The sequence below is a fragment of the Melospiza melodia genome, chromosome 10, assembly GCF_035770615.1.
Source record: "Melospiza melodia melodia isolate bMelMel2 chromosome 10, bMelMel2.pri, whole genome shotgun sequence".
Lineage (NCBI taxonomy): Eukaryota > Metazoa > Chordata > Aves > Passeriformes > Passerellidae > Melospiza > Melospiza melodia.
Window position 1 is genome coordinate 29,143,106 of NC_086203.1, and position 12,614 is coordinate 29,155,719.

The 12,614-nt window shown below is 43.9% G+C and overlaps 1 protein-coding gene across 3 annotated transcripts in view; it reads left to right on the plus strand.

The window, feature by feature from the left end:
• Positions 1 to 12,614, plus strand: part of CNTN6 (contactin 6) — a 129,358-nt gene that overhangs the window by 92,452 nt on the left and 24,292 nt on the right. For all 3 annotated transcript variants that reach the window (XM_063165041.1, XM_063165040.1, XM_063165042.1), the window contains 2 exons: positions 1,586 to 1,715; positions 2,674 to 2,824. In XM_063165041.1, the coding sequence (XP_063021111.1) occupies positions 1,586 to 1,715; positions 2,674 to 2,824 (281 nt within the window). The remainder of the gene's footprint in view (positions 1 to 1,585; positions 1,716 to 2,673; positions 2,825 to 12,614) is intronic.

A 12,614-nucleotide genomic window follows, 5' to 3' on the forward strand; every position in this document is an offset into this window, starting at 1 on the left:
GCCCTGGAGCTGCTGCAGAGCCCAGAGGAGGCTCCAGGATGGTGCCAGGGATGGAGCAGCTCTGCTGGGAGGAAAGGCTGGCACAGCTGGCATTGCTCACCTGCACAGGAGAAGCTTTGGCTGAGCTCAGGGTGGCCTTGCAGGGCCTGAAAGAAAGATGGAGAGAATTTACAAGGGATGGAGTGACAGGACATAGGGAATGGCTTCAAACTGCCAGAGAATGGTTTAGATGGGATATTGGGAAGAAATCCTTGGCTGTGAGGGTGGGCAGGCCCTGGCACAGGTGCCCAGAGCAGCTGTGGCTGCCCTTGGATCCCTGGCAGTGCCCAAGGCCAGGCTGGATGGGACTTGGATCAACCTGGGACAGTGGGAGATGTCTCTGCCATGGCAGGGAGAGGAAGCCTTAAGATCCCTCCAACCCAGCCCATTCTAGGATTCTGTGAAAGGTGTTCAACACTTCACAAATCCATTTGAGGTGCTTGTGGCTGTTCATCAAACACTGGAGTGCATCCCCAAGCTGTGCACTCCAAACTCCTCCATTCCTGCTCCAGAGGCAGGAGAGCCAGGCTGAGTGAGAAGCAGCACCCTCCCCGTGATATCTGCTGTTCCAGCTTGCACTTGGTGATGGGATTTGTATTCCCCCTGGGTATCTTCCAAGCTCATCTGTTTGGGGGAATGTTGTTTTTTTTTTTCTCCTCCTCAGTGCTCCACTTTGCAGTACAGCTATTATTGTCTCCAGAGGGTAGTAATTGTAAAATCACAAGATATTTAGCTTTAAGTTATGATTGCAGCATGAAACAGGCTTTTTTTCTGTTTTCCAAAGCAGAGCAAGTAAAACTTCTTTTAATACACCAAATTCCAAGCTCTGGTCCAAATATACCCACTGTGCAGCTGCCTCTATTTCAGCAGAATTGCTGAAGAGAGTTGGTGTGTGTAGAAATGCAGGCCTGGAGGAGGCACATGCTGTCCCTGTGCTCTCAGCAGCTGCCTGGGGCTTTCCAAGTGGAATTGAAGTGTTGGCTTTCAGTGGAGCTTTTCCAGTGGCTCATTTCTCTGTGACTCAGGGTGTGATGATGTTGGAAATGTTCCTGTTATTGGAGCACCTCTCCTGTGGAGCCTTTTTGATCACCTAGGGTTATCCTCATCTCATTTAGCTGATGGGATGATGGAATGATGTCCCACCAGCCAGGGATGAGGTGCTGCCTCTCAGGATCCTGAAGATGCTCCAGCCTCCCAGTGTGGAGCATCCCTACAGGGAACTCCTTCTGTGCCACCTTCATGGAGAAGGAAAATTACATTCCCAGCTCAGCAGTGCAGGGAAACACATGGGAAACCTGGAAAAACTGCTGCAACGTGTGCCTGGATTTCCTGAGCAGCTGGGAGATCTCAGAGGGCTGGAAATACAACCACCACCACACAGAGAGGTGCACATGCCATTTCTGATGTACCCATCCTCATTGCTCCCAAGAAAACAACATTTCTGCTTCTGAATCCCGATCAGGTGCATCAGTGAGACACTAAAAAACCTTTTATTTGTTCACTCATCGGCTTTGTCAATGTTTTTTCCTTGTTTTTCTCTTATCAGGAAAGAATTCAAATAGAAAACGGGACTCTCCTCATCCCCATGCTGAATCTGTCAGACTCAGGCCTCTATCAGTGCGTGGCAGAAAATAAATATGACACCATTTATGCCAATGCTGAGCTGAGGGTGATTGGTGAGTAAACGTCACTGAAATCTGCAGGTACCAGTAAAAAGGACACTTGTTGAAAAATGTTTGAATTTAACAAAAGAGGAGATGAAACCTGGCAGTTCGAACCTGATATTTCTTTGCTTTTCGCCCATATGGAAATGTGGTTTTTTTAGTTTTATTTCATGCTTTGTTTGGGGAAAGACTCTAATCCATGTATGATCTTTTTTATTATCACATATACACCAGTTTAATGAATGCTGTTTCTCGCTTAGTTTGAGTTATTAATGGCTATTCTGCAGGTTTTTAAAGTTATTTCAGAAAGCAGGGAAAATAGTTTTAGCTATAAACAAAGAGCATATGGCAAATATGGACATAAACAAGAAACATGGAACAAGGAATCTCAGTAATGACAACCGGAGATGAACATGAATGGAGCTTGCTCATATATTGTAAAAGTATTCTGTTCTAGACTTCAAAATGTAAAGGTTGCTCAACAGACAAATATCAGAGCTGGTAAAACACAGACTTCAGGAGCACCCAATGTCTTGTGTTTCCTCCTCCTTCAAGAGTGAATTTTCACATAAGCTGCTGGAAAAATAAACAGACTTTCAGAAAACAGAGTAGGTCTCTGAAAAGAAAGCCAGAGTAAAACTGTGCTTGTGACAGAATCCTCTCTGCAGATGAGTAAATGTGGATAAATCAGGAGTGTGAAGTTTATCTTGCTCAGATAATCTTGTTTTCCATCATGGATAGATCAGTTCTCCCAGTCTCCAGATTTCCACAGGAAAGTTTGTCAGAGCACATGGCTTTAGAAACAGAATTAGAATTCTTTGGTACTTAGACACATTTTTAATGTTAGATTTAGATTTACTTTTGCAGAAATCTAAAAACCAAAACAATCATTGACTGTTCTGGCTGAACTCAAAGAGAAGAATTTGGCAAGGTCATTTAGTAACACCTCTTCTTCCTTCTCTCTCTTTAGCTGCAGCCCCAGATTTTTCCAGAAACCCCGTGAAGAAGCTGTCTGTTGTGCAGGTTGGAGGGGAAGTTACAATCAGTTGTAAGCCCAGTGCTTCTCCCAGAGCTGCTGTTTCCTGGAGAAAGGGCGCGGAGGTTCTGCGCCACAACAAAAGGTACGGGCAGCGACCGGGCCACTGCATTTCCTCTGCTTTGACATCATTTAGAGCTGATTGAAGCCCAGCTGGCTCAGGATTGCTTTTGGCAGCTCGTTGAGGGCAATGCCAGAGGCCTCTTGTGTTTAGGGTGGCTCTGGAGCTCTGTGGGTGCAAGGCAGGGTGAGCTGTGGGTGATGATCGCGTGATCCATCCGTCTGCGCTCAGCATCCCTTAATCCATGGCCAGCACGGGCTGGAGGGAATCAGCTTCACCAGGAGACAGCCAGGGAGGTGGGGTGTGCCCCCAGGCTGGGGCAGCATTGCTGTGCAGCTGTACAGGCTGTACAATAACCCCTGGCCCCCTGGCCCATCGCTCCTGTACAGGCAGGATTGAGCTGCTGGCCCAGTGACCCACCCTTGCCAACTGCTTTGGGTCAGGTGGGCTTTGGTGAGAGCCAATTCCGAATTGCTGAGCTGCCTGCAAGCATCTCCATTATTACATTTCAATGCCCTCAGGCACAGGGTGGAAACCCAGGGCACAGGGAATATTTCTGTGTCTGCTCTGGGGTGCCCTGACCCCCAGGGCAGCACTGACTCTGACCCTCACTCATGGAGAAAGTTTCCCAGGCTTCAAGGTAGACTGGAACCCACAAAAGTGTGAAATCGATTATAGAGAGCGGTGCAGGTGTGTCACTGGCTGAGAAATTGAGGTTTTGGGGTTTTTAGTGTGTTGTGGATGGCAGCAAGATGGAGGGCACAGGGTGTTGTCCTGGGTTTCTCCTTCATGCTTCTTCTTCCTTCTTCTCCATGGGTTTGGGTGGCATTTTGTCATTGGGCAGAAAAGTGCCCATTGGAGCTCTTTGGGATCAGTTATTGGGTTAAAAGGGAAAATAATCCAGGTGTCAGTTCTTAATTGGATTGTTTAGTTCTAGGAGACATTGTAACAAGAGACTGTTGGCCATTTTGTGCCTTCTAATGAAAAGCTGCCAAACTCATGGTTGTTCTTCTGTGTTACTGATAAAACTGATAAAACTTCTGTTTTACTGATAAGAAATAATAAACACCTGAGTCCAAATATGAACTACCCTCTCTAGTGCCTTCAGTCCAGACCCAAAGAAACTGATAGCACATGGTGGGGTTGTTGGGGTGGGCAATCCCCATGGAGTTGGGCTCCATGATCCCTCTGAGCCCTTCCAGCTCAGGCTTCTCCATAATTCAATAATTCCACACTAATGGCAGTTAAATGGGGGAATATTAAAATCAAAGGGTCTTGCATAAAATAGCCCTCATTTCTGTCAGTAACATACAGGCCTGAGGATATTTCCATACACAAATGGAGACAGATGGATGAAATGGGCAGCAGTGTCTTCAGAAGTGCTGAGAATGTCTGAGAGTCCTCCTCAGCATCTCTTTCAGCTCACAAATATAACAGCAACCCTCTCTTGTCACCTTCTGTTGTCAGCCTTTGAAATCTATAATCAGTAATTCATGAAGCTCTGGCAGCTGAGCACAGATTTTCACACAGGACCATTTGCTCAACGAGGTTACTTTGGGTCACATCAGACTTAGAATGATGATAATTCTCTAAAACATTATCCCAAACTGTGGCACACAGGATTGTTTCCCTATGCCACGCTGCAGGAATGTACAATAGAGATAAATCACAGGAGTATTTACGAAAGAAGGAGCAAATCTGAGAATTTTACATAGGTGCTGCCAATGGAACAGAGAAATTTGGGTGAGCAATCCATCCCATGGCCACAGAGAACTTTCCAATGGCTTTTCCCCCTTTAAGTAGTGGCCATTTTATTTTCATTTTAACCACTCACAATGAAAAACACTTTTCTAACCAGTGTTTAAACAAATCTTTATTTGTCTTCTGATTGTATTTTGATTGTGTTGCCTATTCCAGAGGCTGAACTAAGCCTGGATCTTGAGGTTCCACTACTCTGATATTCCCCACCTGATTTACTGATAAAAGAAATATTTACACACTCCGTACAGTATTTACTTGTGCTCCTGTATTAATTTACTAACAATAATTCTGAGCACACTGTAATTTCTGAGTATCCCAGAAGGCTCCTGCTGCTGGGCAGGAGCAAATAACAGGAGCAGGATTTACAAAGGAGGCAGAATTTAAACTCTCTGCATGCACATTATTGCCAGTGTGGCCACTGGTGCAAAGTGGAATTTATGAGGCTGTTTGATTATTAAATGACAAACTGGCTAATGCCGTGGTTTAAAAAGCATGGGAGATAAATCAGCAGTACAGTGTCAGTCCAGAGATCTCCCTGACAGAAAACAAAATGAAATAAGGGTTTGTGTGGCTGTAAAGCACATGGCTAATTAAAGTGCTGGAATTACACATAAAAAGAGAGGGAACATGGTCTGCCTTTCTCCACAGATATGATTAAACCCTGACAAGGCCTATTTCTGCTCCCATTTTATCGTGCTGCAATTATAACCTTTATGGGCTCTTTTATTGGCCTTTTTTAAAATATTTGGTAGGGTTATAGTTGCTAAAAAAAGGGAAAACCAATCCCTTCCAGTTCTGTGATGGGCTCATTCTTAAATCAGTCTGATAATGCAGCTGCTTTTAAATTATTTAGACAAATTTAATCTTTTGTTAAAGAAATCATGAAAACAGACCTATTCCACCCAAAGGGGAAAGAACATTCCTTCATTTTCATCTTTTTCCTTTCACTCCTGATAATAGTTTATTCCTGATAATCCTGAATGTGTGGTAACCACTCTCCCTGATCAGCTGAACTCTTGATATCACAGGAGATTACATTAAATTCAGTTTGTAAGTGTGTAAAGAGAAGTGTGCTAAATAGGAGCACTAATTATTGGATTTTCCATATTAATAGATCCACAATTAAATATTTTAATTACATTTCTTCTGAGTTCTTGAGGTCAATTTTAAGTTTCCAAAGCTGCAGTATTTGGGCCCTTGCTCTCTGAAAAATATCTTAAAAATTTTTGAAGGGTAATTTTCTGCATTTCTGGCTGGGGTTCAGCAGTGAAGGTCCTCAGCCCTCAGTCCCCTCTTCAGAGCAGAGTTTTCTCCAGCCCCATTTGTCTTTCCCATCCTTTTTGTGGCTTCATTGCTCAGCTCTTCAGCAGCTTGTCTGCTCTCATTTCTGTAAAAAACTTCATTGCACTTGAAGCACACATGTAAATCCTGCAGAAAATGCCAAAATAATATTTTGTTTATGTTAGATGGTGAAATAAAACCTGAACATACCAGTACCAGATCTGCTTATTGTTCCCAGCCCTCTTCATTGAGTTTCCCTTCCAAATTTTCAGCAATAACTCCATTCCACTGTTATTGGCAGGGCTCAGGCCCTGAGTAATGGGATTTATCCTTGGTCCATGGTGCTGGCACCTGGCAGAGGGAATTCCAGGTTATCAGCTGCAGGAATCCAATGGAAATCCCACAGTGGCTCCTCCTGGCTGGTTTTCCCTGCTCCCTCCTCCTGTGATATCCACCAGTTCAGCTTCAGGTGCTCTCTTGGGCAATTATCCTCCTTCTTTGGGTCAAAATCAGCAGAAATGGGGTTTGGGGAGCAATGCCATTTCTGCAAGGGACAGCTGGAATAAAGAACTTTTCCTGGCGTGTGCTGGGCGTTTGAGCTCAGTGTAGCAAGGAAACACAACAAAAGCCAAGCTTTGTGCTCCAAACTCCCTTCCCATGGAGTCTGACACAGATCTCAGCTATTTTCATGTGTGTCACATCCTCAGTGCATGCAACAGGAGCTTTCTTCATCTCTCTCCTCGCTTCTATCCCCTCGTATCCAACTGAGGGAACAGAAGAGAAGAAAGGGACAATTCATATATTAAATAAAACAAATTTTCAAGTCTAGACACTGATCTCATCACAAACGTCTTTGTGCCTTCAGTGAATTCAGATTTGGGACTCTCATGGAAAACTTCTTTTATAAAAATTCCTTTTGATGGGAGCATTTTAATGGAAGGGAATTGGGGCTGGTTTTGCTTTGCCAGAGAGAGGTGCTATTCCCCCAGCCTGGGCTGAGCGTCCCCAAGCCCTGCAGTGAATGCATGGAAACATATGGGATTCACTTCACTCGGAATTTCAATGAGGAGAGCTGAGGGAAAACTGAGAAATGAGGTAGGCTGGAAGAATGCATTAGTCATATACAGCACTTTCCATGCATTAATAATCAGTAATAAGCAAATATTCATAATTTAAATTGTTTTTGGGAGCCCGGGCAAGAAGTGCATTTAGAGATCATAAAATATGCTCAATACTTGTTGGCTCCAAGTCTTGCTGGTAGGACACAGCTCAGTCCCAGCTCTGTGAGGGATGGGAATGGATGCTCTGCCATAAATACAGCTGGTGAATTCTGTGTCCTGTGGCACTCTTGGTTCTGGTGTTTTACACTCAGGTTACTGCCATTAATCTGAGGAAACATGGGAAAGCAATGAGGTGGGAAGCTGTGTTTCATAAATTCCATGGAAAGTGAGCGGAGCAGATGTTGTGATGGGTGAGGGAATTATCTGGGAATTGCTGAGTTCCTGGAGGATCTGGGAATTGCTGAGTGAGTTCTTGAAGAGTATCTGGGAATTGCTGAGTTCCTGGAGCTGCCCCTTGGAGCCCAGGCGTTCTCCTGCTGCCAGGGAAGCAGCCAGGACCCAGCAGGTTTCCTTAGGATCTGTTCCTTACTGTCTGTTTCCTTAGGATCTGTTCCTTACTATCTGTTTCCTTAGGATCTGTTCCTTAGGATCTGTTTCCTTAGGATCTGTTTCCTTAGGACCTGTTCCTTAGGATCTGTTCCTTAGGATCTGTTCTCCCACCCCACACTGGACCATTCCCTGCTTGTGCTTTCCTTCTGCTCCTCCACTGCTCACAGCCAGATTCCAAACCCAGCAGCCTTTTAACACATTTGAACTTTTTTTTTTTTTTTTTTTCGTTATTTGAGAAAAGGATTGTTTTATGTCTGTGGAGTTAGACAAATTAGAATTAAACAAATTAGAATTAGACAAACAGGGAGTTAAAAAGTCTGCAGCTCCTCTGAGAGGCAGCTCCAATCTCTGTTCCCTGGGACATGGAATGGGTGGAACCACGTCAGGAGAGGTTTAGGTTGGATTTTTGGGAAAGGTTCTTCCCCTAGAAGGTGCTGGCACAGCCCCAGAGCTCCAGGAGAATTTGGAAAACCCTCCCAGGGATGCCCAGGGTGGGATTTTGGGGTTGGATCCTGATCCTTGTGGGTCCCTCCCAGCTCTTCTTGTGCTGTGATTATTGGTAAACAGGAGAAGTCCTCACTCAATGGCGTGATCAAACACAAAATGCATTGTCTGTGAAACAGCATCTCAGCTCCAGCCAATTTGAGCAGAAATGTGTCAGGACAGTTCAGCAAACTTCAGGGAAGCATTTCAATTACCAGAATGTCAATGCTGTTGGTTTAGCTTCAGAATATCCGTTATCCTTAAAAATAAATAAGAAAAATCTGCTTGGGGAGGAATCAAGACCAAATGGATAGAAAATTCTAAAATTTGCACTAGTCTGCTAACAAAGGAGGAGATTGATGGCACTTGACTATTCTTTAGCTGAAGTCAATATGCAGCCTAAGGGAGTTATTTACTTGTTCTTGGCAGGTGCCTCCCTCTCAAATGAGACACCAAACTTAGATGAGCAAAGCTGAGGGAATGAAATCCATCCACAGTGTCTGAAAAAACCCACAACTGCCTTAAGTCAAAGTAGATGAGTGGCACAGGCAAAGAGGAGCCAGGCTGCTTAGTGCCACAAACCACCCTGCTTTCCTCACCCCCTGCTTGCACATAAAATACCCCAGATATTTGCATGCAGATACCAAGTTCCATATAAAATCTATTTTTCTTATGATATTCCAGAACTTACTGTTCTATTCCCAGCTTTCTACAGCAATGCAGCTGGGTGACTAGCACTGGGCTATTAATTTTACTACTATTTTATTTTTTAAGTCTGGTTTTTGAAGCCTGGATTAAGCGTGTCTCTGTTTTTATCCTCCTTGCTTTTCCTCCACGAGGAGTTTTGCATAGCTTTGATGAGATGCCTTAACCCTTCTATCTTATCAGTGTCTGTGTGCTTGTAAAGAAGTTCATTTCCTATTTTAGTATTTAAATAGAGCACTTGAAGTGTGGGCACCAGCAATCAGAGCAATTCCAGCTCTCTCAGACACCACTGCTGAAAGTCAACACGAATACAAATTAAGCTTATCTGTTGATGAAATCCCACTTTTGCCTGGAGAACCAATGGGATTGATTCCACCTCTGCTAAATTTGATTAATCACTTCAGCTCCATTCCTTGCTTACAAACAGACTGACAGGAATTAAAAGCACAGATTTACCTGCCTGCTTCCGGTGTTTGGTCTGAAGTTACTCTTTAAAACATGAAAACTCCTACAAAACCTGGGGTTGCTGTTTAGAGGTGCCTTTTATCTCTGAAACCCCAGTGTCACAGCACATTTGGTGCTAACCAGACAAACCCCACCATCACACCATTTCCCAGGGAATGCTGAGAGCTGCAGGAAGGATTTTCTAGCTAAAAATATCCAGTGGTTCTGGTTTCAGACAGAAAACAGAAGGGAATTGCACAGAACTGGGAGAGGCAGTTCCAATGCATTTACTGAGGATTGATTTGCTCTCAGCAGGGAAGTTTGTCTGGTTTTGGTGTTGGTTGTGAGCATTTTCCAGTGCCACTGGATCTGGGAGGAGCATCACACCTGGCAGCAGCCACAGGAATCACCAGAACTGCTGATTTTGGCAGAAGTTTTACAACCAAAGGCTTGTCAGAAAACACCCCAAACTCTCCTGAAGTGCCTTCAGTCTTTCCTTCTTCTCCATCTTTCTGGTTATTTTATTCTTGTTCCCCACACTGAGAGTGAAGGCAGGGGAATGGAAACTTTGACTGAAAGATGAGGAGGGAGATAAGGAGAAGGAAGAACGAGCGCAGATGATGGGAAGAAAAAAAGAAATACTTTATTTTTTCCTTCTTTATCTTATTTTCCTTTGTTTCTCCACTTTCTTCTCCCTCTGTTCTGTTTCCATTTGAAGTCAAGGTACTGCAGAGTAACGAGGAGGCAGGAGGGGACCCCCATTGCTACCTGACCCAGGCAGCAGCCAGAGGATATTGGGGCAGGGGAAGACAGCAGAAAAGGGTTTTTCCTCTCTTCTTGGAGAGTTTCACAACAGAACAAGCCAACAAACCTAATTTCACCCTGCACTGCTGAGTGCTCAGTGCCAGTGTTTAGCACACCAGACAATGGGAGCATGGAGGAAGCAAATGAAGCAGATGTTCTCACGTGAAAAAGAGGATTTATTCCAACTCCCCTCTGCAGGACACCTCTCTAATGCAATTTGAAATTGTTCCCACTCAAGTTCTGACAGCATTGTTAAGGGAAGCCTTTCCAAGGGGCTGTCCTGCTTGCTGAGATGTCCCAGGAAATCTGCCACTCTTCCCTTCAAAAGGAATTGCAATAATCCAGCCCCCAGTGAGTGTCAGTGCTGTGTCCTCTCTCCCTTCCAGTGTCCTGTCCCTGCTCCATGCATATTTTCTGGATGTTCAGGATTCCATCCAAAGCCAGACAATCTCACTGGATTTTTTTCCACTGAGCAGGCTGGGAATCAAGGTTCCTAATTAGAGTTTGCAGGAAAAAAAAGTAATGAGAGAATTCTACCTTCTGTGCCTCTCTTCCAGTCCAAGTTGTGCCGCCATGCACATCGTTGCTGCTGATGGTGTTGCTGCAGCATCCAAAAATGCCAGTGTGGGATGGAAAACATGCACCAAACTTGGAAAACATGCATCAGATTTGGGAAGCATACACCAAATTTGGAAAGCATGACCCAAATTTGGATAACATGCACCAAATTGGAAAACATGCTCCAAATTTGGAAAACATACACCAAATGCGGAAAACCTGCACCAGATTTGGACAACATGCACCAAATTTGGAAAACATGCACCATATTTGGAAACCATGCACCAGATTGGGAAAATATACACCAAATATGGAAAACCTGCACCATATTTGGAAATCATGCACCAAATTTGGAAAGCATGCACCAAATATGGAAAACATGCTCCAAATTTGGACAACATTCACCAAATTTGGAAAACATGCTCCAAATTTGGAAAAAATGCACTAATTTCTTGTTCCTGTTGGTTGGGCTCCCCCTGGACCTGCAGGAAACCTGGCTGGATGGGGTTTGGAGCACCCTGGGGTAGGGGAATTTGTCCCTGCCCGTGGCATGGGTGGAATGGGATGAGTTTTAAGGTCCCTTCCACTCCAAACCATCCTGGCATTCTCTGATTCTGTTTTGGGCATTTTTGGTCTCTGATTCTATTCCAGGGTTTCTGAAATCCAAGCAGGGCCATGCTGGTGTCAGCTGCTTGTTGTGTGGACAGAATTCTGTAAGGTTACCAGCAGGTTTTATTGTTTTGTGCTCCTGAAATGTGTTCTGACAAGGAGAGAGGGAAGCAGCTTCCTGCAAGTGAATGAAACTCCCACACAGAGGGCAATTCAGGGCCTTTTGTACTGGTTAAATTCTACTAAAATCCCATATTAAGGGCTTTGTTTTACATCTGGAGTGAATTTTGTTGTGTGAAGGGCTGAGTCAGAGCTCCTGATAGTGCCTGGATCATAAAAATGATGATTGATGGTGGGATTAGGATAGTGGCAGTGAGGACATCCCATTCTGCACTGGAACAGCTTTTGTCTGATGTAGTGGAGTTACAAAGATTTCATAAAACCAGCAGAACTTGGAAGATAAAGAAATTGGCAGCTGTTTTATTTGGCAGTTCTGCTCCTTTTCTGCTTTTCTTTCCCATACACACAGAGGTGCTGTTGCCCAGTATTCCCTGGCTGCCAGCTCTGGGACGTGTCACTACAAGACATTTGGGCACATTTGGGTGCTTTTGTCACTTTTTTCCCTTGGCCATCGCAGAGGAACATCTGCCTCACATTTAATCCTTGAGTGTGTTACAGACAGGGCAAAACGATTTTTGCTATTTTATGTTCAAGGCAGCAGCAGCTCCTGAAAATCCTGTGTTTTCTCTGGAATCTGTGTGATGGAGTACAGCTCAGTTCAGATGGCTGTATATATTTACATAAATAAATATTTGTGGTCCCAATTGCAGGGATTTGATGTAAAAATAATTCTATTTTTAGGAAGAGGGGAGAATTTTAAGAAATAGGATGGAAGACTTCTAGCATCACATGAAATAGTTTCTAATAATATTATTTTCTACAATATTTTAATAAGACCATTCAGCTGGATTGTGTTTTGATCCAAATAGTTAAAAGATTATAATGACATTTATTTGATTCCCAGTTAATTGTCAGTCAACCCTGAAGCTCATTTATATCAGCATGCAGATAAGGAAAATCTTTTTAAGCGCAGTTTATTAAATGGCAACACTATTAGCATACAAATTATGCTCAGAATAGAATAAACAGGTACAAAGATCATTAACATATGATACAGACAGTCAGATCTCAGATGGGATTCAGTGGGACCTTTTCAAAAATACCAGGGCTGTCAGCAGCAGGGACAAGTCATTCACTCAGCCAAACTTTGCTCACATTTCCATCTGCATAAATCACTGCTAATTCCAACTCGTTTGGGAGTTGTGCTCATCTTTCTGCCCCTCACTCACTTCCCTTTGTAGTTTTTAATGCAGCCTCTCCTGCTCCTCAATCTTGGTAAAATTAGAGGAGTCAGATATTGTCTCAGTGTCTGGCAGCATGTCTGGAGAAATTTATAAACAATATATCTCTTTGCACAGCCTGGAAATAAAGAGGGGGTT